Source organism: Cherax quadricarinatus, chromosome 62 (assembly GCF_038502225.1).
Source record: "Cherax quadricarinatus isolate ZL_2023a chromosome 62, ASM3850222v1, whole genome shotgun sequence".
NCBI classification, from domain to species: domain Eukaryota; kingdom Metazoa; phylum Arthropoda; class Malacostraca; order Decapoda; family Parastacidae; genus Cherax; species Cherax quadricarinatus.
The window spans coordinates 10619208-10643203 of record NC_091353.1 but is presented as its reverse complement, the minus strand read 5'-3'; the positions used below and the strand labels follow the sequence as shown (position 1 = coordinate 10643203).

The following is a 23996-nucleotide window of genomic DNA, read 5'->3' as shown; positions in this document are numbered from 1 at the left end:
CCTAGGCCGACCGACTTGACAGACACAAGTGCTCCCCCTCCACGGACTGGCTTGCGGTCACTCCCTCACACTGCCCGTTGTGTACTCACTCCTATCCAATTAAAGCCAAACTAGTCCACGGCCATATCATTGCTACCTACGCTACCTTCATCGGCACTAAACCGCTGTTCAACAGTAAGAACAGCAATAACAGTGGTGACAGCGGAGTCAACGGCATTGTGAGCCTCTTCAGGGTGGAGGGGTCAACACCATCGGTCGACGCCAGTCAACATCATCCATCGTCATCCAACGCACCTGCTGGCCTAAAGAGTTATCTGTTACTCCCAGCGTCTTGACGGGACCTGAGATAGATCTTCGTCCTAGATTTTTCCCACAAAATCTGGACATAGGCGTCAAGGCGTCATCTCCAGCCTTAGCAGTCACGTGTTCACCTCATCACCCTCTCTACAGCCCTTCAACACTCTCCAGCACCATTCTCCTGCCTCTTACAGCGTCCCTACGCCTTTCTCAGCTACAAGTAGAGGTTAGGTCGTTTAGTGTGTTGGCTTCGTGTGGCTCCACGCGTGACCACGAGGCAGCTCTGGGGTTGGTTGATACCCTAGGCAGCGTGTAAACGCACCAGCCTCCTCTACAGCCTTCTCTGCTACGCAACGACGTCCATCTCGCCGTCCATGTGTGTTGTGTTCTTCCCGGTTTCCTCCAAGAAGTTCTACCTGGCTTAACCACGTGGGAACCCAGTTGGCTTAGCCCCTAAGCCAGCTCAGTTCAGCCCCCACGCCGTCTACAGCAGCTCGTGACTCATTGTGTCTACAACTACTCAGCATCTACGTATCTCCAGCCAGTGCAGTTTTTTTTTTGTTGCCCAGTTAAAATTTTTTTTTTCTTTCCCTTGCTGTTACATTCCCAGTTCATCACCAGTTTTGTTTTCCCCAGTGATTTGTTACAGTAAAACTTACTCGTCCCAGTTCATAGTTTCACTTAAGTTTGTTTTAGCACGTTCGAGTAGTGCAGTAAATGTTTCGTTCTCCGTGTGCTGAAGCCACAGTCAGTCAGCGCGCCCAGACACGCTTGCCAGTGTAAATAAACCACGCACAGCTGTGGATCACGCTGAGTTAGCCACGTTCTTCTCATCTCTTATACCTCCACAGAGTAACCCCGGTCTTTCCTGTTCTTCCCAAGTCCATTCTGATAATTTTTCCTACGACATTGAAGCCCCATAGCAGTGTACAAATGCTACGAGGCGTGTAGTGTTACTAGAGCATCACTGAAAGTTTCAGGACCTGCACCACCCAGTACCTTCGTCCATCTCCTGCACTCAAAGTTAAGTAAACAGTGACTTACTTAGCATTTCCTAATATTTTGTGACATTATTTAACTGTCCTGCACCAATACAGTTACAGTTACTGAAGCCATACTTCAGTAAATTGTTCAGTTTTAGTCATCAGTGTACTTTTTGCCACTTACCTACAGCTTCTTAAATTTTGTACATTTATTTTTGCACTCCTACATTTTAAATTCCAGTATTTTATTCTGCTTCTTGCACCTCAGTTATTGATTTCATTTGTTCAGTGTTAACCATTTATACAATTTACCTCTCACATACAGTTTGCAAGTAATTCCTGTGTGCTGTTAATTTTGTTAGTTGCACCTGCAAGTTAGTCACAGATTGTTGACAACCCTGCACTGTTTTGTTTGTTAGTGTGTTTTTTTTTCTTTAATAAGTGTAATCTTCAAGTACTTAAGTATTAGTTTATTCTACCTGCAGTGATACAATCTGTGCCTAGCCCATTACACTTTTCTCCTGTTTCCCCATTTATTTGCTTTACATATATTCTATGTTTTATCTGTGAATATTCACCAATGTGCATTACATTTTGCTATTTTGTATACCTAAGTCATTGAGTGTATTTTTGGGAACCTGCTTATTTACCATTAATTACCAAAATTACTTGTGAAGTTCATTAATTTTGTTCTTGAGAGTGTGAAATTTTTGTTTTTGCCAGTGTACACCCTGCTAACACCAGTGTACACCCTGCTAACACCAGTGTACACCCTGCTAACACCAGTGTACACCCTGCTAACACCAGTGTACACCCTGCTAACACCAGTGTACACCCTGCTAACACCAGTGTACACCCTGCTAACACCAGTGTACACCCTGCTAACACCAGTGTACACCCTGCTAACACCAGTTAACCTTTGCCCTATTCTTGAATTTAATAATTTGCATTTTTAATAATTTTATTTTGTGTGCAATATAGCATTTCTTGATACAGTGTATTTTTTTCTGTGATTTTTGGCACTATCCCATACTCTGATATCTTTGCTGTGCCAACTTCCCTTTTTTTTGCATTCCATTTTGCAACTACCAGCACCCGCAATCTTTTTAAACTGTGCTTGCAGCACAGTTTAGTATTGTGTAGTACCTGATTTATTTTAAATTTTGTGCAATTTTTGCTACCAGTGTTTACAGTTCAACTCCTTTTCATAAATTTTGTTGCCAGTCTCCTGGTGAAGTTATTGACCACCCTTAGCTTCATTTTGTGCACTTCCCTGTAGTTCATTCTCTTGCATACATCTCTTATTTTGTGTTTCAGAGTGTACCACTTTTTTTTGTTGTTTTGCTCAAATTAATTCCATCACTAAGCAGCTTACCTAGTATCGTGGTGCTGTGTTCTCTCTGACTCTGTGTTGAATTGTAGCCAGTGCATACCATTTCTTGCTCTGACCTGTTTACTCTCTTCGTGACCTGCTTGCGTTTGAACAATTGACGTCAGACTAAGACACGCAGTGGCCGTACCATTAGTCCAGATTCTGCTGATGCTAGCAATGGTGCCTCAGCTAGCGTGAACACGCAGCAGGGCATCGAAGCCCCCGTGACATTTGGTCAACTTGTGGCTCAAGTCTCAACCACCAGTGGGCCGGCTACTCGTCCATACCCGACCCTTCTTTTTGACGGTCGTTCAAATAGGTTAAAGCCATGGCTGCAGTCAGTCGAGACGACTGTTAAGGCTCTATTTGATAGTCCCACGGATACACAGTACATTCGTGCTGCTGTTGCAGCAGTGGATCTCACCCGGGATGATATAGGTGCCTTTGTGCAGCTCAATCGCGTTTGTAAGATTCAGTCTTGGGACGAACTTAAGGAGGAATTTAGGCGTTATTTTCGGCGTAGCCGCCAACGCCATTACATTGACATCGTTACCAGCGTCTTGGCCGAATGTCAATACCGGCACGAAAGACCCCTGGCTTGCATTTGCCGGTTTGAGCAAGCCGCCAAATACTTTACTGATGCCATCAGCTCCACTAAGTGGGTGAATGGTGACAACTGTATTAAAGCTGAAGACATCATCCCCATGCTGGCTGTAGGCATCATGCGGAGGGATGCCCCCCTAACCTCCGAGGTGCCATTGATGCGCTAGGACTCGGCCCTCAGCACGACGTCCTGGGTGCATATGATGCCATTGACGCGATCAAGCCGCCTGCCGAGCAAGGCAAGGTTTGTCGTTTTGCGGATGATCCTATACCCATCCTTCCGGCGCCGTCCACAGTGACCCCGCGGTCACAGCCAGAAGTCACTTTTGCCGCTGCTGTCAGACAGCCAGCCCACAAAGTTTCTAACCCCAGTCCCACTAACACTCGCCCAAGTAAAAATATTGACCACAGTAACAACAGTCAGTCTAATACAAAAAAGCAGTCATCGACCTCCTGGACCAAGGCACAACGTCGCCAGCAAACACCACCTCCAACCTCACCTACTAAGCGCGTGGTGACTTGTTTCAACTGTGGGAAACGCGGGCACTACCGATCGGAGTGTTACAAACCTAAGTCCCCGCAAAGTAACCGTCACCGTCCCCATGCTCAGTATCAAAGTAACCATAACCGTCCCCACGCTCAGTATCAAAGTAACCGTCACCGTCCCCATGCTCAGTCTCGCGAGGGAGTCTGTATGTACCACAATACTTCCAGTCATACCTCCCATGAGTGTCGCAAGCTGCGAAGTATGCTGTCAGCTGAGTGGAGCAAGCAGTCGTCGCGCAATGCACGTGCTCGTAGAAGCCCTTCCCCTAGTTCGGGGGAAGAGGCGTGTCCGCAAAACCAGCGAAAGACATAGTAACCCTGTCGGAGTCGCTGTATTCCGTCCCTGTCCGCAATGCATTCGCCGCCCTGGGCAGTGATACGCTTGCCGACAGTGAGGAAGCAGAGTGTCTTGACGTTGTTGCCGAGACTCGTACCGTACCTTCCAGGTCGAGCCTCGTCAACAAGCGTCGAGCCTCAAGCAGCTGTGACTCCGGGGATTTTGTCGGCCTGTCATGCCTTCATGTTCGGTATGACAACCTGTGTGGACCGCTCATCGAGTCCACTGTCCACCATAAGCCTGTCCAGCTTTTCCTAGATACACAATCGTGCACGTTCTGCAGTCGCACTAGATGGTGAGTCAATGGGTTTGACCCCACTGATCTCTCACCATATTCAACTTGACAAAGGTACTAAACCCATTTACATACCTGCATATCGCCTGCCACATGCGCAAAGAGTCTTCGCCGAAGAACTCATTGCACGGATGCTCCGTGATGGAGTTATTGAGGAGTCCACTTCCCCATGGAATGCTCCCCTTATTCTGGTCTCCAAGAAGGACGGAACCTGGCACCCTGTGATCGATTACTGGAAACTGAATGCATGTACGATCCCGGACCGCTTTCCATTGCCAGTTCTGAACGACCTGTTGCAGAACATCGGCGATAATAAGGTCTTTTCAACTCTTGATCTTCTTCAAGGGTTCTGGCAGATCCCCCTCGATGATGAGAGCAGAGAGTTGACAGCTTTCTCTACGCCAACTGGGCATTACCAGTTCAGGAGGATGCCCTTCGGCTTCCGCGGAAGCCCAATCACATTTAGTCGTTTGATGACGACAATTTTCCTTACCCTCCTAGGTGGCATGCTCATGGTCTACCTGGATGATCTCATAGTCATGTCGCAAGATGTCCCGTCACATCTTGAGAAACTTGACAGGGTATTGGACAGGCTAGCTCAGGCAAACCTTAAGGTAAAGCTCTCCAAATGTCATTTCCTCCGGAAGAAAATAAAATTTCTGGGTCACGTAGTGACTCAGAATGGCATAAAGACGGACGAGTCTAAAATCTCGGCCGTGCAGAAATTCCCCAGACCCATGACGGCGGATGCAGTCCGGTCCTTCAAAGGCCTGGCGGGTTTCTACCGCACCTTTATCGCAGGTTTCTCCACCATTGCTGCACCCCTGACACGCTTACTCAAGAAGGATGCCCCTTTTGAGTGGACGTGTGATCAGGAACGAGCTTTTGTCATTCTTAAGAACAAGTTAACATCAGCCCCAACCCTTAGATTCCCTGATTTCACCAAGGCATTTACCTTGACGACTGATGCCAGCAAAGTTGGCATCGGTGCAGTCTTGTCACAGGAATCTAATGGTAAGCAACAGCCTATTGCCTATGCAAGCCGTGTCGTTACTAAAGTGGAAGTCAATTATTCAGTGACAGAGCTAGAAGCTTTAGCCATTGTATGGGCCCTGAGTCATTTTCGGGATATCATCTATCATTATCCTATCAAGATTTACACAGATCATTTACCCTTATTGACCCTTTTTGCGAATAAGAACCTCTCGGGAAACCATGCTCGGTGGTCGCTCACGTTTAATGACTACAACCCTGAAATTTGCTATGTCCCCAGGTAAGCAAAATGTTGTAGCTGATGCCCTGTCGAGGCATATAGCATTCGTGAGTGTCGGCAATTCGTTCTCTGTTGAGGATCTCGAGAGAGCCCAACGACAGGACCCTGTGTGGTCTCCAGTCCTTCGTTTCCTGACCAAGGAGGACGTTGACTTACAGGTCAAGTCTCCCGTTCCTCTGAAGGATTTGGTGGTCAACCAAGGATCTTTGCTCCAGATTCAACATTCATCAAGCGCCAGTAGCTCCACGCCACCCTGCGAGTAATGGTCTTGCTGAACATACAAATCGCAAAGTCCTGGAGGTGCTCAGAGTAACCGTTAACCCAAGTTGTACTACATGGGATGAGGCTATCCCAGATGTTCAGTGCACATTAAATTCCTCCCTCAACAGCTCGATCGGTGAGACACCTCATTTTGCTTTGTATGGCTATGACAAGCGCTTACCATATGAAATTCTGTTTGCTCCACCTAGACCTACTTACGATACTGATAACCCCAGTGTAGTAAAGATGAGGACAACGCAGCTTGTCTTCCAGCGGGTACGAGAGAACCTTATGAAAGCTACTGATAGGTTCACGTCTGAGCGCAATGCCCGCGCCAAGGAAAGCAAAGTGGAACCAGGTTGCAAAGTTATGTTGCTCAACCCAGTGCAGACCCCAGGTATGCACAAACTTGTCCCAAAGTTTGTGGGTCCTTACCGTGTCCTACGACAGCTCCGAGGCAATAAGTTCGAGGTGAGGGAGATTGCTACGGGAACTACCAAGGAAGCCCACCTTGATCACATGAAGTAAGTGGACCATATGCAGGCTGAAGTAGAGCTGGAGGCACGTGCGTTGCAACGCCACAATCAGACTAATGCTAGGGACAACCCGTCTATCCCTTCTCCCACTACTACTGGTACGGAAGACGGCCCAGTAAGGCTCCATACTTATGGCCTGCGACCCAGGACAACAGTACATTTCTGTGATATTGACGTACCTACTGACTTGTCCGACTCCTACGCTAGTTATGCTAGTTGTTTGCTTGGAGGAATGGGTATAAATGCACACACATTGTATAGCTAGTCGATAATGGAGTCAGGGTGGACAACATCATGTAATTATGTAAATACTTTTAGAAGGGTACCCAGAGTGTAATAAATTCCATGGATATAGTATTATTGTAGGTATGTGCACCCAGTGTTTTTATATATAAAAAAAGAGCCTGTATTACGGTCAGGGCAGTGCTGCCCTCTGAGTCACATGTCACACCTTAGGAAATGCTACTGTCAGTCATTGTTTGCAGATGTGAGGGTGCAACAACGTTCGTAGATGAGTGGTCAACTGATGTTCAGCCCTGCGGATAACCTGTATATAGAAGATTTTAGTTCCAGTGCTGACGTCTCCGGACTCTCTCCTCGATGAAACAGCGGGGGCAAACCAGTTTTCTCTTCCTCTGGTTGGGAGAGTTTTTTTTTGCCTGTTGCATTTTTATGTCCATTTTTTATTTACTAGTGAGCGAAAGCCAGTCCCTCTCTGGGGTAGCTAGTGTACGTAATTCCTTTATACCTACGGGCCCACCAGTATTGTCGCGTCAGGACGACGCGAGGTGCGTGGCCGAGCAAATGTAGACAGCCTGTACTGTCAGAACACACAGCCTAGCCGTCTGCTCTGACTAGTTCATATTTCGCGGCATTTAGGTGCTGCCCTCTGTAGGCTCACCCAGGTCAGTGGGAGGCTCAGCCCAGCCGCTCTCACTCCTAGGCCGACCGACTTGACAGACACAAGTGCTCCCCTCCACGGACTGGCTTGCGGTCACTCCCTCACACTGCCCGTTGTGTACTCACTCCTACCCAATTAAAGCCAAACTAGTCCACTGCTGTATCATTGCTACCTATGCTACCTTCATTGGCACTAAACCGCTGTTCAGCAGTGAGAATAGCAATAACAAATAAATGACACGCCCATGCACTCTGCCCCAGGACAAGACTCATGGAATTCCGTGTTCATCAAGAACTGCAAGAAGCCCCTATCACGTGCCTTCAGCATTTTATGGAGAGGGAGCATGGACACAGGGGTCATCCCACACACACTAAATACAACAGACAGCCCCACTCCACAAAGTTGGCAGTAAAACAATTGCAGAGAACTACAGACAGATAACACTAACATCTCATATCATAAAATTTTTTGAGAGAGTTCTAAGAAGCAAGATCGCCAACCACTTAGATACCCATCAATTACACAACCCAGGACAACACGGGTTTAGAGCAGGTCACTCCTGCCTGTTCCAGCTACTGGACCACTATGACAAGGTCCTGGATGCTGTAGAGGATAAACAAAATTTAGATGTATACACAGACTTTGCAAAAGCCTTTGACAAGTGTGACCATGGTGTAATAGCACACAAAATGCGGGATAAAGGAATAACAGGAAAAGTTGGTAAATGGATCTATAACTTCCTGATAAATAGAACACAAAGAGTAATAGTAAACAGAGTAAAGTCCCAGGTAGCCATGGTAAAAAGTTCTGTTCCACAAGGCACAGTACTCGCTCCCATTCTATTCCTCATCCTCATTTCTGACATAGACAGATATGTAAGCCATAGCTCCGTGTCTTCCTATGCGGATGACACCCGGATTACCATGGCAGTGACCTCCATCGAGGACACCGCGAGACTCCAAGTGGACATCAACCAAATCTTCGAATGGGTCACTCAAAACAATATGAAGTTCAACGAGGAGAAATTTCAACTACTCAGATATGGAAAACTAGAGGAAATTAAAAATGTATCAGGGTATACCACAAATTCTAACCATACAATAGAGTGGAAAAGTAATGTGAAGGACCTGGGAGTGATAATGTCAGAGGATCTCGCCTTCAAAGACCACAACAAGGTATCTACCTCATCTGCTAGGAAAATGATAGGATGGATAATGAGAACCTTCAAAACTATGGACGCCAAGCCCATGATGATTCTCTTCAAATCGCTTGTGCTCTCTAGGCCCCCTTCAAGGCTGGTGACATTGCAGACCTGGAGAGTGTACAAAGAACTTTCACGGCACACATAAGTACGATAAGGCACCTAAATTACTGGGAACGGTTGAAGGTCCTTGATCTGTTTTCTCTGGAACGCAGGCGAGAGACGTACATAATAATATACACTTGGAAAGTCCTGGAGGGATTGGTACCAAACTTGCACACGAAAATCACTCCCTATGAAAGCAAAAGACTCGGCAGGAGATGCAACATTCCCCCGATGAAAAGCAGCGGCGCCACGAGTACACTGAGAGACAGCACAATAAGTGTCCGGGGCCTAAGACTGTTCAACTGCCTCCCAGCATACATAAAAGGGATTACCAATAGACCACCGGCTGTCTTCAAGAAGGCACTGGACAGGCACCTAAGGTTAGTACCTGACCAACCGGACTGTGGTTCGTACGTCGGGTTTCGTGCGGCCAACAGTAACAGCCTGGTCGATCAGACTGAACCACCATGAGGCCTGGTATCAGACCGGGCCGCGGAGGAGTTGACCCCCGAAACCCTCTCCAGGTAAGCTTCAGGTGTGTGTGTGTGTGTGTACTCACATAGTTACTCACCTAGTTGTGGTTTCGGGGGTCGATTCACAGCTCCTGGCCCTGCCTCTTCAACTGGCCGCTACTCAGTCACTCTTTTCCCTCCGTGAGCTTCATCATACCTCTTCTTAAAGCTATGTATGGATTCTGCCTCCACTACATCACTACCCAGGCTATTCCGCTTCCTGACAACTCTGTGACTGAAGAAATACTTCCTAACATCCCCGTGGTTTATCTGAGTCTTCAACTTCCAACTGTGACCCCTTGTTGGTGTGTCCCATCTCTGGAACATCCTGTCTCTGTCCACTTTGTCTATACCTCTCAGTATTTTATATGTCGTTATCATATCTTCCCTATCACTCTTGTCTTCCAGTGTCATCAGGCCGATTTCCCTTAACCTCTCCTCGTAGGACATACCTCTTAGCTCTGGGACTAGTCTTGTTGCAAACCTTTGCACTTTCTCTAGTTTCTTTACGTGCTTGGCTAGGTGTGGGTTCCAAACTCTGGTGCCTCATACTCCAATATGGGCCTAACGTACACGGTGTACAGGGTTCTGAATGAGTCTTTATTTAGATGTTGGAATGCTGTTCTTAAGATTGCTAGGCGCCCATATGCTGCAGAAGTTATTTGGTTGATGTGCGCCTCAGGAGATGTGCCTGGTATTGTACACACATCAATATACTTTTCATTGAGTGAAGTTTGTAGTCTCTGGCCCCCTAGACTGTACTCCGTCTGTGGTCTTCTTTGCCCTTCCCCAATCTTCATGACTTTGCACTTGGTGGGGTTGAACTCCAGGAGCCAATTGCTGGACCAGGTCTGCAGCCTGTCCAGATCCCTTTGTAGTTCTGCCTGGTCTTCGATCGAGTGAATTCTTCTCATCAACTTCACGTCATCTGCAAACAGGGACACCTCAGAGTCTATTCCTTCCGTCATGTCGTTCACAAATACCAGAAAGAGCACGGGACCTAGGACTGACCCCTGTGGCACCCCGCTCGTTACAGTCGCCCACTCTGACACCTCGCCACGTACCATGACTCGCTGTTGTCTTCCTGACAAGTATTCCCTGATCCATTGTAGTGCCTTCCCTGTTATCCCTGCTTGGTCCTCCAGTTTTTGCACCAATCTCTTGTGTGGAACTGTGTCAAACGCCTTCTTACAGTCCAAGAAAATGCAGTCTTCCCACCCCTCTCTCTCTCCCCTGTCTTGTGTGTGTGTGTGTGTGTGTGTGTGTGTGTGTGTGTGTGTGTGTGTGTGTGTGTGTGTGTGTGTGGGTGTGTGAGTACTCACCTATTTGTACTCACCTATTTGTGGTTGCAGGAGTCGAGTCTTAGCTCCTGGCCCCGCCTCGTCACTGGTTGCTACTGGGTCCTCTCTCTCCCCGCTCCATGAGCTTTATCATACCTCGTCTTAAAACTATGTATGGTTCCTGCCTCCACTACATCACTTTCTAGGCTATTCCACGGCCTGACAACTCTGTGACTGAAGAAATACTTCCTAATATCTCTCTGACTCATCTATGTTTTCAACTTCCAATTGTGACCTCTTGTTTCTGTGTCCCCTCCCTGGAACATCCTGTCTTTTTCCACCTTGTCTATTCCGCGCAGTATTTTATATGTCGTTATCATGTGTTCCCTGACCCTCTTGTCCTCCAGTGTCGTCAGGCCGATTTCCCTTAACCTTTCTTCATGTTGTTAGGTAAGACACATATGCAACAGTTAGGTATCTTTATTTCGAAACGCTTCGCCTACACAGTAGGCTTCTTCAGTCGAGTACAGAAAAGTTGATAGAAGCAGAAGATACTTGAAGACGATGTAATCAGTCCATCACCCTTAAAGTTTTGAGGTGGTCAGTCCCTCAGTCTGGAGAAGAGCATTGTTCCATAGTCTGAAACAATATGGAGTTGAAGTGACAGGATGGAGCCTTATGTAGCGCCAGGATGCAAGACGTATGTCACTAGTAGAACGCAGATGTTGGGAGGTCAGGTCCCTCTCAAATCCAGCCGTTCTCACTAGTAGAGGTTGTCGAAGTTGATTGCAGGTCTGTACCAAGATACCCTTGTGTTGCAGTGTCTGACAGATTGAACATTAAAATGGTATAAAATACCGACAAGTTGTTAGGTAAGACATATATGCAACAGTTAGGTACCTAACTGTTGCATATGTATCTTACCTAACAACCTGTCGGTATTTTATACCATTATAATGTTCAACCTTTCTTCATAAGACATTCCCCTTAGCTCTGGAACTAACCTTGTCGCAAACCTTTGCACTTTCTCTAGTTTCTTGACGTGCTTTATCAAGTGCGGGTTCCAAACAGGTGCTGCATACTCCAGTATGGGCCTGACGTACACGGTGTACAGTGTCTTGAACGATTCCTTATTAAGGTATCGGAACGCCCATATGCTGCAGCAGTTATCTGGTTGATGCGTGCTTCCGGAGATATGCTCGGTGTTATACTCACCTCAAGATCTTTCTCCTTGAGTGAGGTTTGCAGTCTTTGGCCGCCTAGCCTATACTCTGTCTGTGATCTTCTTTGCCCTTCCCCTATCTTCATGACTTTGCATTTGGCGGGATTAAATTCGAGAAGCCAGTTGCTGGACCATGTGTCCAGTCTGTCCAGGTCTCTTTGAAGTCCTGCCTGGTCCTCATCTGATTTAATTATCCTCATTAACTTCACATCGTCTGCAAACAGGGACACTTCTGAGTCTAACCCTTCCGTCATGTCGTTCACATATACCAAAAATAGCACTGGTCCTAGGACCGACCCCTGTTGGACCCTGCTCATCACAGGTGCCCACTGTGATACATCATTACGTACCATGACTCGTTGTTGCCTCCCTGTCAGGTGTGTGTGTGTGTGTGTGTGTGTGTGTGTGTGTGTGTGTGTGTGTGTGTGTGTGTGTGTGTGTGTGTGCGTGTGTGTGTGTGTGCGAGTATGAGTGTGAGTGTGAGTGTGTGTGTGTGTGTGTGTGTGTGTGTGTGTGTGTGTGTGTGTGTGTGTGTGTGTGTGAGTATGAGTGTGAGTGTGAGTGTGTGTGTGTGTGTGTGTGTGTGTGTGTGTGTGTACTCACCTATTTGTACTCACCTATTTGTGGTTGCAGGGGTCGAGTCACAGCTCCTGGCCCCGCCTCTTCGCTGATTGCTACTAGGTCCTCTCTCTCCCTGCTCCATGAGCTCTATCATACCTCGCCTTAAAACTATGTATGGTTCCCGCCTCCACTACGTCACTTTCTAGGCTATTCCACGGCCTGACTACTCTATGACTGAAGAAATACTTCCTAACATCCCTTTGATTCATCTGAGTCTTCAACTTCCAATTGTGACCTCTTGTGTCTGTGTCCCTTCTCTGGAACATCCCGTCTTTGTCCACCTTGTCAATTCCGCACAGTATTTTATATGTCGTTATCATGTCTCCCCTGACCCTCCTGTCCTCCAGTGTCGTCAGGTAGATTTCCCTCAACCTTTCTTCGTAGGACAATACCCGTAGCTCTGGGACTAGTCTTGTTGCAAACCTTTGCACTTTCTCTAATTTCTTGACGTGCTTGACTAGGTGTGGATTCCAAACTGGTGCTGCATACTCCAGTATGGGCCTGACATAAATGGTATACAGAGTCCTAAACGAATCCTTACTGAGGTATCGGAACGCTATCCGTAGGTTTGCCAGGCGCCCGTATGCTGCAGCAGTTATCTGATTGATGTGCGCCTCAGGAGATATGCTCGGTGTTATACTCACTCCCAGATCTTTTTCCTTGAGTGAGGTTTGCAGTGTGTGTGTGTGTGTGTGTGTGTGTGTGTGTGTGTGTGTGTGTGTGTGTGTGTGTTTGTGTGTGTGTGTGTGTGTGTGCGTGTGTGTGTGTGTGTGTGTGTGTGTGTGTTACAACCCCTGAATGGGTCACAATGTATATAATGTATATTACCTTTTCATATAATTTTATATTGCTTATATTTGCGATAATAGCTAAATTATTATTTGACTTAGTTACTTTTATTAGGTAGGATGTAGCATATATATATATTATTCAGTGCTCATAGTTCAAGTCTTGATTGTCTAACTACTGTAATTATCGCTCGTTGCTAGTTTCCCTGCCGGCTTCTCGGTGTTGCTGGGCAGCAACTGTCCACGGAGCAATCGCGTGATCGAGGGGGGTGTTCACACCTAGCCTGGAGTAGTCAGTCTGGGCTAGACTCTCTCGGTGGTTGGACGTATTTCTAACAAGACGTGCCTAACTCTCCCTTATTGGCCCTTGTTGGAAGATCGTCTCTGTCACTTTCTTGTTGTTAGTTCTGTAGAACTCTGTTCACGGAACATTTTCTAGACTTAGTGATTTTCGACGTTGTACTGAGGTTGTGTGTCATATAGACACTCTGAGCAACTCAGGTCCTGAGCTGTAGCTTCTGACCTAATTAGTACTGGTATTTGTGCACTGTCACAGTCTGGGATTTTCTTATGCTGAACTTAGATTCAGCAGTATGGGAGTTTTGTGACTTTTGTGGAGGATCTGCAGATGGTCCCTACTTAGTGTCGTTATATTATCTCCATGATCCTGAGTCTGTGTCGCAGTTGCTTGTTATATTGCTCTTGGGCTTAGCAGTCGTTTATTGTTCAAGCAAGCTGTTCTGATTGCCAGGTGGTCAAGAAGTTAATTAATGTGAGGACTTAGTCACTAGTTAAGTCTAGTTGAGTTTTGAGACATAGTGAACTACTTAGAGCACTTACACACATACACACAAACTTACTTGTACATATTCGTAATATCTTATTAAATGTTAATGTACCAGACGGTACTTAAGAATTATAAATGTGATATGTGCTTTCAGCACAATACTACTGTACACAAGAGAAGTGATTAATATTATTATTTTGATTTATTTAATTTAATTTGATAATATACTCCTAGACATCTTTATTAATAAACTTATAAAATTTTAATTTCTCTAGTTAGTAGCCTACCAGTTGTAATCCTGAAGCACTAATAATTCTTATTGAATTCTAATGGATAATTGGACCAGGATAATGACTACTTGTTATGAAAACCCAGTAACAGGCTGGATGCTAGAAGGGCAGTCCTTTCTAGTATTCACTGGAGATCTCTATGCTTATTAGAAATCACGTTTTTTGTAACAGTGTGTGTGTGTGTGTGTGTGTGTGTGTGTGTGTGTGTGTGTGTGTGTGTGTGTGTGTGTGTGTGTGTGTGTGTGTGTGTGTGTGTGTGTGTGTGCCGTATAGGTAAAACAAGGAATTTTGGCTTTAATAGCTACGCTCTTCTTGCCGAATAAGACAAAAATTTGTGTATGTAATAATTTCGCAAAAATCATTATGAACCTAACTAAAAAAACATTTTATTGTGTATATTTATTATTAAATTATGGTAAACTTATCTAAAATATATTTAGTTGGATTAGACTAAATTAAATTGCGTTTGTTATAATAAAGTTAGGTAAGTTTTCTAAGGTGCTTTTGGTACAAAATTACTAATATTTTCATTAACATAAATGAAAAAATATATCTTTAAATGTATAAGAGAAAATTTTAGAAATGAATTAATTTTAAATGAGTTCTTGCTAATTGACCAGTTTTACCTATTCGGCACGACATATATATATATATATATATATATATATATATATATATATATATATATATATATATATATATATATATATATATATATATATATATATATATATATATATATATATATATATATATTATACATTCTGACCTCTGTTGGCCATACTGAGGAAGCCCGGGGCAGCGTGTTTGATGTCCAGCCTCTCATCCATGAAGGACGGTCCGTAGATGGAGACACTCCCCTGTCCGTTGCCGGAGATCACATCACCTCCTGGAGCACAGACACGATTGTTCTTGTTGTTCTTCTCATAGTTGTTGTTGTGGTTAATGATGTTGTTATTATTATTATAATTACTATTACAATTATTATTATTATTATTATTATTATTATTATTATTATTATTATTATTATTATTATTATTATTATTATTATTACTATTATTATTATTATTATTATTATTATTATTATTATTATTATTATTATTATTATTATTATTTTATCACTAACTCTGGGGAAGGTGTTTAGGGTAACAAAGAGTCTGAACATTGAAATATTAAATATTACAATAAAGGAAGAGCTTGTGGAGGTAATTAATATATTCATACATTTAAGACTCAATGTTCCGGCAGATGGTTTATGAAATACCAGCTGAAGAACACAGTGGGAGTGGTCAGGGAGCAGCTGGTACAGTAGAAGTGGTTCAGGGGGCAGCTGGCAGAGTAGAAGTGGTCAGGGGGCAGCTGGCAGAGTAGTAGTGGTCAGGGGGCAGCTGGCAGAGTAGAAGTGGTTCAGGGGCCAGCTGGCAGAGTAGAAATGGTTCAGGGGGCAGCTGGCAGAGTATAAGTGGTCAGGGGGCAGCTGGCACAGTAGAAGTGGTCAGGGGGCAGCTGGCAGAGTAGAAGTGGTCAGGGGGCAGCTGGCAGAGTAGAACTGGTTCAGGGGGCAGCTGGCAGAGTAGAAGTGGTCAGGGGGCAGCTGGCAGAGTAGAACTGGTTCAGGGGGCAGCTGGCAGAGTAGAAGTGGTCAGGGGGCAGCTGGCAGAGTAGAAGTGGTCAGGGGGCAGCTGGCAGAGTAGAACTGGTTCAGGGGGCAGCTGGCAGAGTAGAAGTGGTCAGGGGGCAGCTGGCAGAGTAGAAGTGGTCAGGGGACAGCTGGCAGAGTAGAACTGGTTCAGGGGGCAGCTGGCAGAGTAGAAGTGGTCAGGGGGCAGCTGGCAGAGTAGAAGTGGTCAGGGGGCAGCTGGCAGAGTAGAAGTGGTCAGGGGGCAGCTGGCAGAGTAGAAGTGGTCAGGGGGCAGCTGGCAGAGTAGAAGTGGTTCAGGGGGCAGCTGGCAGAGTAGAAGTGGTTCAGGGGGCAGCTGGCAGAGTAGAAGTGGTCAGGGGGCAGCTGGCAGAGTAGAAGTGGTCAGGGGGCAGCTGGCAGAGTAGAAGTGGTCAGGGGGCAGCTGGCAGAGTAGAAGTGGTCAGGGGGCAGCTGGCAGAGTAGAACTGGTTCAGGGGGCAGCTGGCAGAGTAGAAGTGGTCAGGGGGCAGCTGGCAGACTAGAAGTGGTCAGGGGGCAGCTGGCAGAGTAGAAGTGGTCAGGGGGCAGCTGGGAGAGTAGAAGTGGTCAGGGGGCAGCTGGCAGAGTATAAGTGGTCAGGGGGCAGCTGGCAGAGTAGAAGTGGTTCAGGGGACAGCTGGCAGAGTAGAAGTGGTCAAGGGGCAGCTGGCAGAGTAGAAGTGGTTCAGGGGGCAGCTGGCAGAGTAGAAGTGGTCAAGGGGCAGCTGGCAGAGTAGAAGTGGTTCAGGGGGCAGCTGGCAGAGTAGAAGTGGTCAGGGGGCAGCTGGCAGAGTAGAAGTGGTCAGGGGACAGCTGGCAGAGTAGAAGTGGTCAAGGGGCAGCTGGCAGAGTAGAAGTGGTCAGGGGGCAGCTGGCAGAGTAGAAGTGGTCAGGGGGCAGCTGGCAGAGTAGAAGTGGTCAGGGGGCAGCTGGCACAGTAGAACTGGTTCAGGGGGCAGCTGGCAGAGTAGAAGTGTTCAGGGGGCAGCTGGCAGACTAGAAGTGGTCAGGGGGCAGCTGGCAGAGTAGAAGTGGTCAGGGGGCATCTGGGAGAGTAGAAGTGGTCAGGGGGCAGCTGGCAGAGTATAAGTGGTCAGGGGGCAGCTGGCAGAGTAGAAGTGGTTCAGGGGGCAGCTGGCAGAGTAGAAGTGGTCAGGGGGCAGCTGGCAGAGTAGAAGTGGTCAGGGGGCAGCTAGAAGAGTAGAAGTGGTCAGGAGGCAGCTGGCAGAGTAGAAGTGGTCAGGGGGCAGCTGGTAGAGTAGAAGTGGTCAGGGTGCAGCTGGCAGAGTAGAAGTGGTTCAGGGGGCAGCTGGCAGAGTAGAAGTGGTCAGGGGGCAGCTGGCAGAGTAGAAGTGGTCAGGGGGCAGCTGGCAGAGTAGAAGTGGTTCAGGGGGCAGCTGGCAGAGTAGAAGTGGTTCAGGGGGCAGCTGGCAGAGTAGAAGTGGTCAGGGGGCAGCTGGCAGAGTAGAAGTGGTCAGGGGGCAGCTGGCAGAGTAGAAGTGGTTCAGGGGGCAGCTGGCAGAGTAGAAGTGGTCAGGGGGCAGCTGGCAGAGTAGAAGTGGTCAGGGGGCAGCTGGCAGAGTAGAAGTGGTCAGGGGGCATCTGGGAGAGTAGAAGTGGTCAAGGGGCAGCTGGCAGAGTAGAAGTGGTCAGGGGGCAGCTGGCAGAGAAGAAGTGGTCAGGGGGCAGCTGGCAGAGTAGAAGTGGTTCAGGGGGGCAGCTGGCAGAGTAGAAGTGGTCAGGGGGCAGCTGGCAGAGTAGAATTGGTCAGGGGGCAGCTGGCAGAGTAGAAGTGGTTCAGGGGCCAGCTGGCAGAGTAGAAGTGGGTCAGGGGGCAGCTGGCAGAGTAGAAGCGGTCAGGGGGCAGCTGGCAGAGTATAAGTGGTCAGAGGGCAGCTGGCAGAGTAGAAGTGGTTCAGGGGCCAGCTGGCACAGTAGAAGTGGGTCAGGGGGCAGCTGGCAGAGTAGAAGTGGTCAGGGGGCAGCTGGTACAGTAGAAGTGGTCAGGGGGCAGCTGGCAGAGTAGAAGTGGTTCAGAGGCCAGCTGGCAGAGTAGAAGTGGGTCAGGGGGCAGCTGGCAGAGTAGAAGTGATCAGGGGGCAGCTGGCAGACTAGAAGTGGTTCAGGGGCCAGCTGGCAGAGTAGAAGTGGGTCAGGGGGCAGCTGGCAGAGTAGAAGTGGTCAGGGGGCAGCTGGCAGAGTAGAAGTGGTCAGTGGGCAGCTGGCAGAGTAGTAGTGGTCAGGGGGCAGCTGGCAGAGTAGAAGTGGTCAGGGGGCAGCTGGCAGAGTAGAAGTGGTCAGCGGGCAGCTGGCAGAGTAGAAATGGTCAGGGGGCAGCTGGCACAATAGAAGTGGTCAGGGGGCAGCTGGCAGAGTAGAAGTGGTCAGGGGGCAGCTGGCAGAGAAGAAGTGGTCAGGGGGCAGCTGGCAGAGTAGAAGTGGTCAGGGGGCAGCTGGCAGAGTAGAATTGGTCAGGGGGCAGCTGGCAGAGTAGAAGTGGTCAGGGGGCAGCTGGCAGAGTAGAAGTGGTCAGGGGGCAGCTGGCAGAGTAGAAGTGGTCAGGGGGCAGCTGGCAGAGTAGAAGTGGTGAGGGGGCAGCTGGCAGAGTAGAAGTGGTCAGGGGGCAGCTGGCAGAGTAGAAGTGGTCAGGGGGCAGCCGGCAGAGTGGAAATGGTCAGGGGGCAGCTGGCGCAGTAGAAGTGGTCATGGGGCAGCTGGCAGAGTAGAAGTGGTCAGGGGGCAGCTGGCAGAGTAGAAGTGGTCAGGGGGCAGCTGGCAGAGTAGAAGTGGTCAGGGGGCAGCTGGCAGAGTAGAAGTGGTCAGGGGGCAGCTGGCAGAGTAGAAGTGGTCAGGGGGCAGCTGGCAGAGTAGAAATGGTCAGGGGGCAGCTGGCAGAGTAGAAGTGGTCAGGGGGCAGCTGGCAAAGTAGAAGTGGTCAGGGGGCAGCTGGCAGAGTAGAAGTGGTCAGGGGGCAGCTGGCTCAGTAGAAGTGGTCAGGGGGCAGCTGGCAGAGTAGAAGTGGTCAGGGGGCAGCTGGCACAGTAGAAGCGGTCAGGGGGCAGCCGGCAGAGTAGAAGTGGTCAGGGGGCAGCTGGCAGAGTAGAAGTGGTCAGGGGGCAGCTGGCCGAGTAGAAGTGGTCAGGGGGCAGCTGGCAGAGTAGAAGTGGTCAGGGGGCAGCTGGCAGAGTAGAAGTGGTCAGGGGGCAGCTGGCAGAGTAGAAGTGGTCAGGGGGTCAGCTGGCAGAGTAGAAGTGGTCAGGGGGCAGCCGGCAGAGTGGGGTCAGCAGCTGGCAGAGTAGAAGTGGTCAGGGGGCAGCTGGCAGAGTAGAAGTGGTCAGGGGGCAGCTGGCAGAGTAGAAGTGGTCAGGGGGCAGCTGGCAGAGTAGAAGTGGTCAGGGGGCAGCTGGCAGAGTAGAAGTGGTCAGGGGGCAGCTGGCAGAGTAGAAATGGTCAGGGGGCAGCTGGCAGAGTAGAAGTGGTCAGGGGGCAGCTGGCAAAGTAGAAGTGGTCAGGGGGCAGCTGGCAGAGTAGAAGTGGTCAGGGGGCAGCTGGCAGAGTAGAAGTGATCAGGGGGCAGCTGGCAGAGTAGAAGTGGTCAGGGGGCAGCTGGCAGAGTAGAAGTGGTCAGGGGGCAGCTGGCAGAGTAGAAGTGGTCAGGGGGCAGCTGGCAGAGTAGAAGTGGTCAGGGGGCAGCTGGCAGAGTAGAAGTGGTCAGGGGGCAGCTGGCAGAGTAGAAGTGGTCAGGGGGCAGCTGGCACAGTAGAAGTGGTCAGGGGGCAGCTGGTAGAGTAGAAGTGGTCAGGGGGGGGCTGGCAGAGTAGAAGTGGGTCAGGGGGCAGCTGGCAGAGTAGAAGTGGTCAGGGGGCAGCTAGCAGAGTAGAAGTGGTCAGGTGGCAGCTGGCACAGTAGAAGTGGTCAGGGGGCAGCTGGCAGAGTAGAAAAGGTCAGGGGGCAGCTGGCAGAGTAGAAGTGGTCAGGGGGCAGCTGGCAGAGTAGAAGTGGTCAGGGGGCATCTGGGAGAGTAGAAGTGGTCAAAGGGCAGCTGGCAGAGTAGAAAAGGTCAGGGGGCATCTGGGAGAGTAGAAGTGGTCAGGGGGCAGCTGGCAGAGTAGAAGTGGTCAGGGGGCAGCTGGCAGAGTAGAAGTGGTCAGGGGGCAGCTGACAGAGTAGAAGTGGTCAGGGGGCGGCTGGCAGTGTAGAAATGGGTCAGGGGGCAGCTGGCAGAGTAGAAGTGGTCAGGGGGCAGCTGGCAGAGTAGAAGTTTTCAGGGGGCAGCTGGCAGAGTAGAAGTGGTCAGGGGGCAGCTGGCAGAGTGGAAGTTGTCTGGGGGTAGCTGGCAGAGTAGAAGTGGTCAGGGGGCAGCTGGTACAGTAGAAGTTGTCAGGGGGCAGCTGGCAGAGTAGAAGTGGTCAGAGGGCAGCTGGCACAGTAGAAGTGGTCAGGGGGCAGCTGGCACAGTATAAGTGGTCAGGGGGCAGCTGGCACAGTAGAAGTGGTCAGGGGGCAGCTGGCAGAGTAGAAGTGGTCAGGGGGCAGCTGGCAGAGTAGAAGTGGTCAGGGGGCAGCTGGCAGAGTAAAAGTGGTCAGGGGGCAGCTGGCACAGTGGAAGTGGTCAGCGGGCAGCTGGCACAGTAGAAGTGGTCAGGGGGCAGCTGGCAGAGTAGAAGTGGTCAGGGGGTAGCTGGCAGAGTAGAAGTGGTCAGGGGGCAACTGGCAGAGTAGAAGTGGTCAGGGGGCAGCTGGCAGAGTAGAAGTGGTCAGGAAGCAGCTGGCAGAGTAGAAGTGGTCAGGGGGCAGCTGGTACAGTAGAAGTGGTCAGGGGGCAGCTGGCAGAGTAGAAGTGGTCAGGGGGCAGCTGGTACAGTAGAAGTGGTCAGGGGGCAGCTGGTACAGTAGAAGTGGTCAGAGGGCAGCTGACAGAGTAGAAGTGGTCAGGGTGCAGCTGGCAGAGTAGAAGTGGTCAGGGGGCAGCTGGCAGAGTAGAAGTGGTCAGGGGGCAGCTGGCAGAGTAGAAGTGGTCAGGGGGCAGCTGGCAGAGTAGAAGTGGTCAGGGGGCAGCTGGCAGAGTAGAAGTGGTCAGGGGGCAGCTGGCAGAGTAGAAGTGGTCAGGGGGCAGCTGGCAGAGTAGAAGTGGTCAGGGGGCAGCTGGTACAGTAGAAGTGGTCAGGGGGCAGCTGGCAGAGTAGAAGTGGTCAGGGGGCAGCTGGCAGAGTAGAAGTGATCAGGGGGCAGCTGGCAGAGTAGAAGTGGGCAGGGGGCAGCTGATACAGTAGAAGTGGTCAGGGGGCAGCTGGAAAAGTAGAAGTGGTCAAGGGGCAGCTGGTACAGTAGAAGTGGTCAGGGGGCAGCTGGCAGAGTAGAAGTGGTCAGGGGGCAGCTGGCAGAGTAGAAGTGGTCAGGGGACAGCTGGCAGAGTAGAAGTGGTCAGGGGGCAGCTGGCAGAGTAGAAGTGGTCAGGGGGCAGCTGGCAGAGTAGAAGTGGTCAAGGGGCAGCTGGCAGAGTAGAAGTGGTCTGGGGGCAGCTGGTACAGTAGAAGTGGTCAGTGGGCAGCTGGCAGAGTAGAAGTGGTCAGGGGGCAGCTGACACAGTAGAAGTGGTCAGGGGGCAGCTGGTACAGTAGAAGTGGTCAGGGGGCAGCTGGTACAGTTGAAATGGTCAGGGGGCAGCTGGCAGAGTAGAAGTGGTCAGGGGGCAGCTGGCACAGTAGAAGTGGTCAGGGGGCAGCTGGTACAGTAGAAGTGGTCAGGGGGCAGCTGGCACAGTAGAAGTGGTCAGGGGGCAGCTGGCACAGTAGAAGTTGTCAGGGGGCAGCTGGCAGAGTAGAAGTGGTCAGGGGGCAGCTGGCAGAGTGGAAGTGGTCAGGGGGCAGCTGGTACAGTAGAAGTGGTCAGGGGGCAGCTGGCAGAGTAGAAGTGGTGAGGGGGCAGCTGGCAGAGTAGAAGTGGTCAGGGGGCAGCTGGCAGAGTAGAAGTGGTCAGGGGGCAGCTGGTACAGTAGAAGTGGTCATGGGGCAGCTGGCACAGTAGAAGTGGTCAAGGGGCTGCTGGTACAGTAGAAGTGGTCAGGGGGCAGCTGGTACAGTAGAAGTGGTCAGATGGCAGCTGGTACAGTAGAAGTGGTCAGGGGGCAGCTGGTACAGTAGAATTGGTCAGGGGGCAGCTGGTACAGTAGAAGTGGTCAGGGGGTAGCTGGTACAGTAGAATTGGTCGGGGGGCAGCTGGTACAGTAGAATTGGTCAGGGGGCAGCTGGTACAGTAGAAGTGGTCAGGGGGCAGCTGGTACAGTAGAAGTGGTCAGGGGGCAGCTGGTACAGTAGAAGTGGTCAGGGGGCAGCTGGCACAGTAGAAGTGGTCAGGGGGCAGCTGGCAGAGTAGAAGTGGTCAGGGGGCAGCTGGCAGAGTAGAAGTGGTCAGGGGGCAGCTGGCACAGTAGAAGTGGTCAGGAGGCAGCTGGTACAGTAGAATTGGTCAGGGGGCAGCTGGTACAGTAGAAGTGGTCAGGGGGCAACTGGTACAGTAGAAGTGGTCAGGGGGCAGCTGGTACAGTAGAATTTGTCAGGGGGCAGCTGGTACAGTAGAAGTGGTCAGGGGGCAGCTGGTACAGTAGAAGTGGTCAGGGGGCAGCTGGTACAGTAGAAGTGGTCAGGGGGCAGCTGGCACAGTAGAAGTGGTCAGGGGGCAGCTGGCACAGTAGAAGTGGTCAGGGGGCAGCTGGCACAGTAGAAGTGGTCAGGGGGCAGCTGGTACAGTAGAAGTGGTCAGGGGGCAGCTGGCACAGTAGAAGTGGTCAGGGGGCAGCTGGTACAGTAGAAGTGGTCAGGGGGCAGCTGGCACAGTAGAAGTGGTCAGGGGGCAGCTGGTACAGTAGAAGTGGTCAGGGGGCAGCTGGCAGAGTAGAAGTGGTCAGGGGGCAGCTGGTACAGTAGAAGTGGTCAGGGGGCAGCTGGCAGAGTAGAAGTGGTCAGGGGGCAGCTGGTTCAGTAGAAGTGGTCAGGGGGCAGCTGGCAGAGTAGAAGTGGTCATGGGGCAGCTGGCAGAGTAGAAGTGATCAGGGGGCAGCTGGCAGAGTAGAAGTGGTCAGGGGGCAGCTGGCAGAGTAGAAGTGGTCAGGGGGCAGCTGGCAGAGTAGAAGTGGTCAGGGGACAGCTGGCACAGTAGAAGTGGTCAGGGGGCAGCTGGCAGAGTAGAAGTGGTCAGGGGGCAGCTGGCAGAGTAGAAGTGGTGAGGGGGCAGCTGGCAGACTAGAAGTGGTCAGGGGGCAGCTGGCAGAGTAGAAGTGGTCAGGGGGCAGCTGGTACAGTAGAAGTGGTCATGGGGCAGCTGGCACAGTAGAAGTGGTCAAGGGGCTGCTGGTACAGTAGAAGTGGTCAGGGGGCAGCTGGTACAGTAGAAGTGGTCAGGGGGCAGCTGGTACAGTAGAAGTGGTCAGGGGGCAGCTGGTACAGTAGAATTGGTCAGGGGGCAGCTGGTACAGTAGAAGTGGTCAGGGGGTAGCTGGTACAGTAGAATTGGTCAGGGGGCAGCTGGTACAGTAGAATTGGTCAGGGGGCAGCTGGTACAGTAGAAGTGGTCAGGGGGCAGCTGGTACAGTAGAAGTGGTCAGGGGGCAGCTGGTACAGTAGAAGTGGTCAGGGGGCAGCTGGCACAGTAGAAGTGGTCAGGGGGCAGCTGGCAGAGTAGAAGTTGTTAGGGGGCAGCTGGCAGAGTAGAAGTGGTCAGGGGGCAGCTGGCACAGTAGAAGTGGTCAGGAGGCAGCTGGTACAGTAGAATTGGTCAGGGGGCAGCTGGTACAGTAGAAGTGGTCAGGGGGCAACTGGTACAGTAGAAGTGGTCAGGGGGCAGCTGGTACAGTAGAATTTGTCAGGGGGCAGCTGGTACAGTAGAAGTGGTCAGGGGGCAGCTGGTACAGTAGAAGTGGTCAGGGGGCAGCTGGTACAGTAGAAGTGGTCAGGGGGCAGCTGGCACAGTAGAAGTGGTCAGGGGGCAGCTGGCACAGTAGAAGTGGTCAGGGGGCAGCTGGCACAGTAGAAGTGGTCAGGGGGCAGCTGGTACAGTAGAAGTGGTCAGGGGGCAGCTGGCACAGTAGAAGTGGTCAGGGGGCAGCTGGTACAGTAGAAGTGGTCAGG

The 23996-nt window shown here is 50.4% G+C and overlaps 1 protein-coding gene across 1 annotated transcript in view; it reads right to left on the bottom strand.

Annotated features, from left to right (window-relative positions):
* LOC128687289 (uncharacterized) overlaps positions 1 to 23996 on the bottom strand; it is a 41331-nt gene that overhangs the window by 12611 nt on the left and 4724 nt on the right. The window contains exon 3 of the mRNA XM_070098428.1: positions 14980 to 15099. Coding sequence (XP_069954529.1) covers positions 14980 to 15099 — 120 coding nt within the window. The remainder of the gene's footprint in view (positions 1 to 14979; positions 15100 to 23996) is intronic.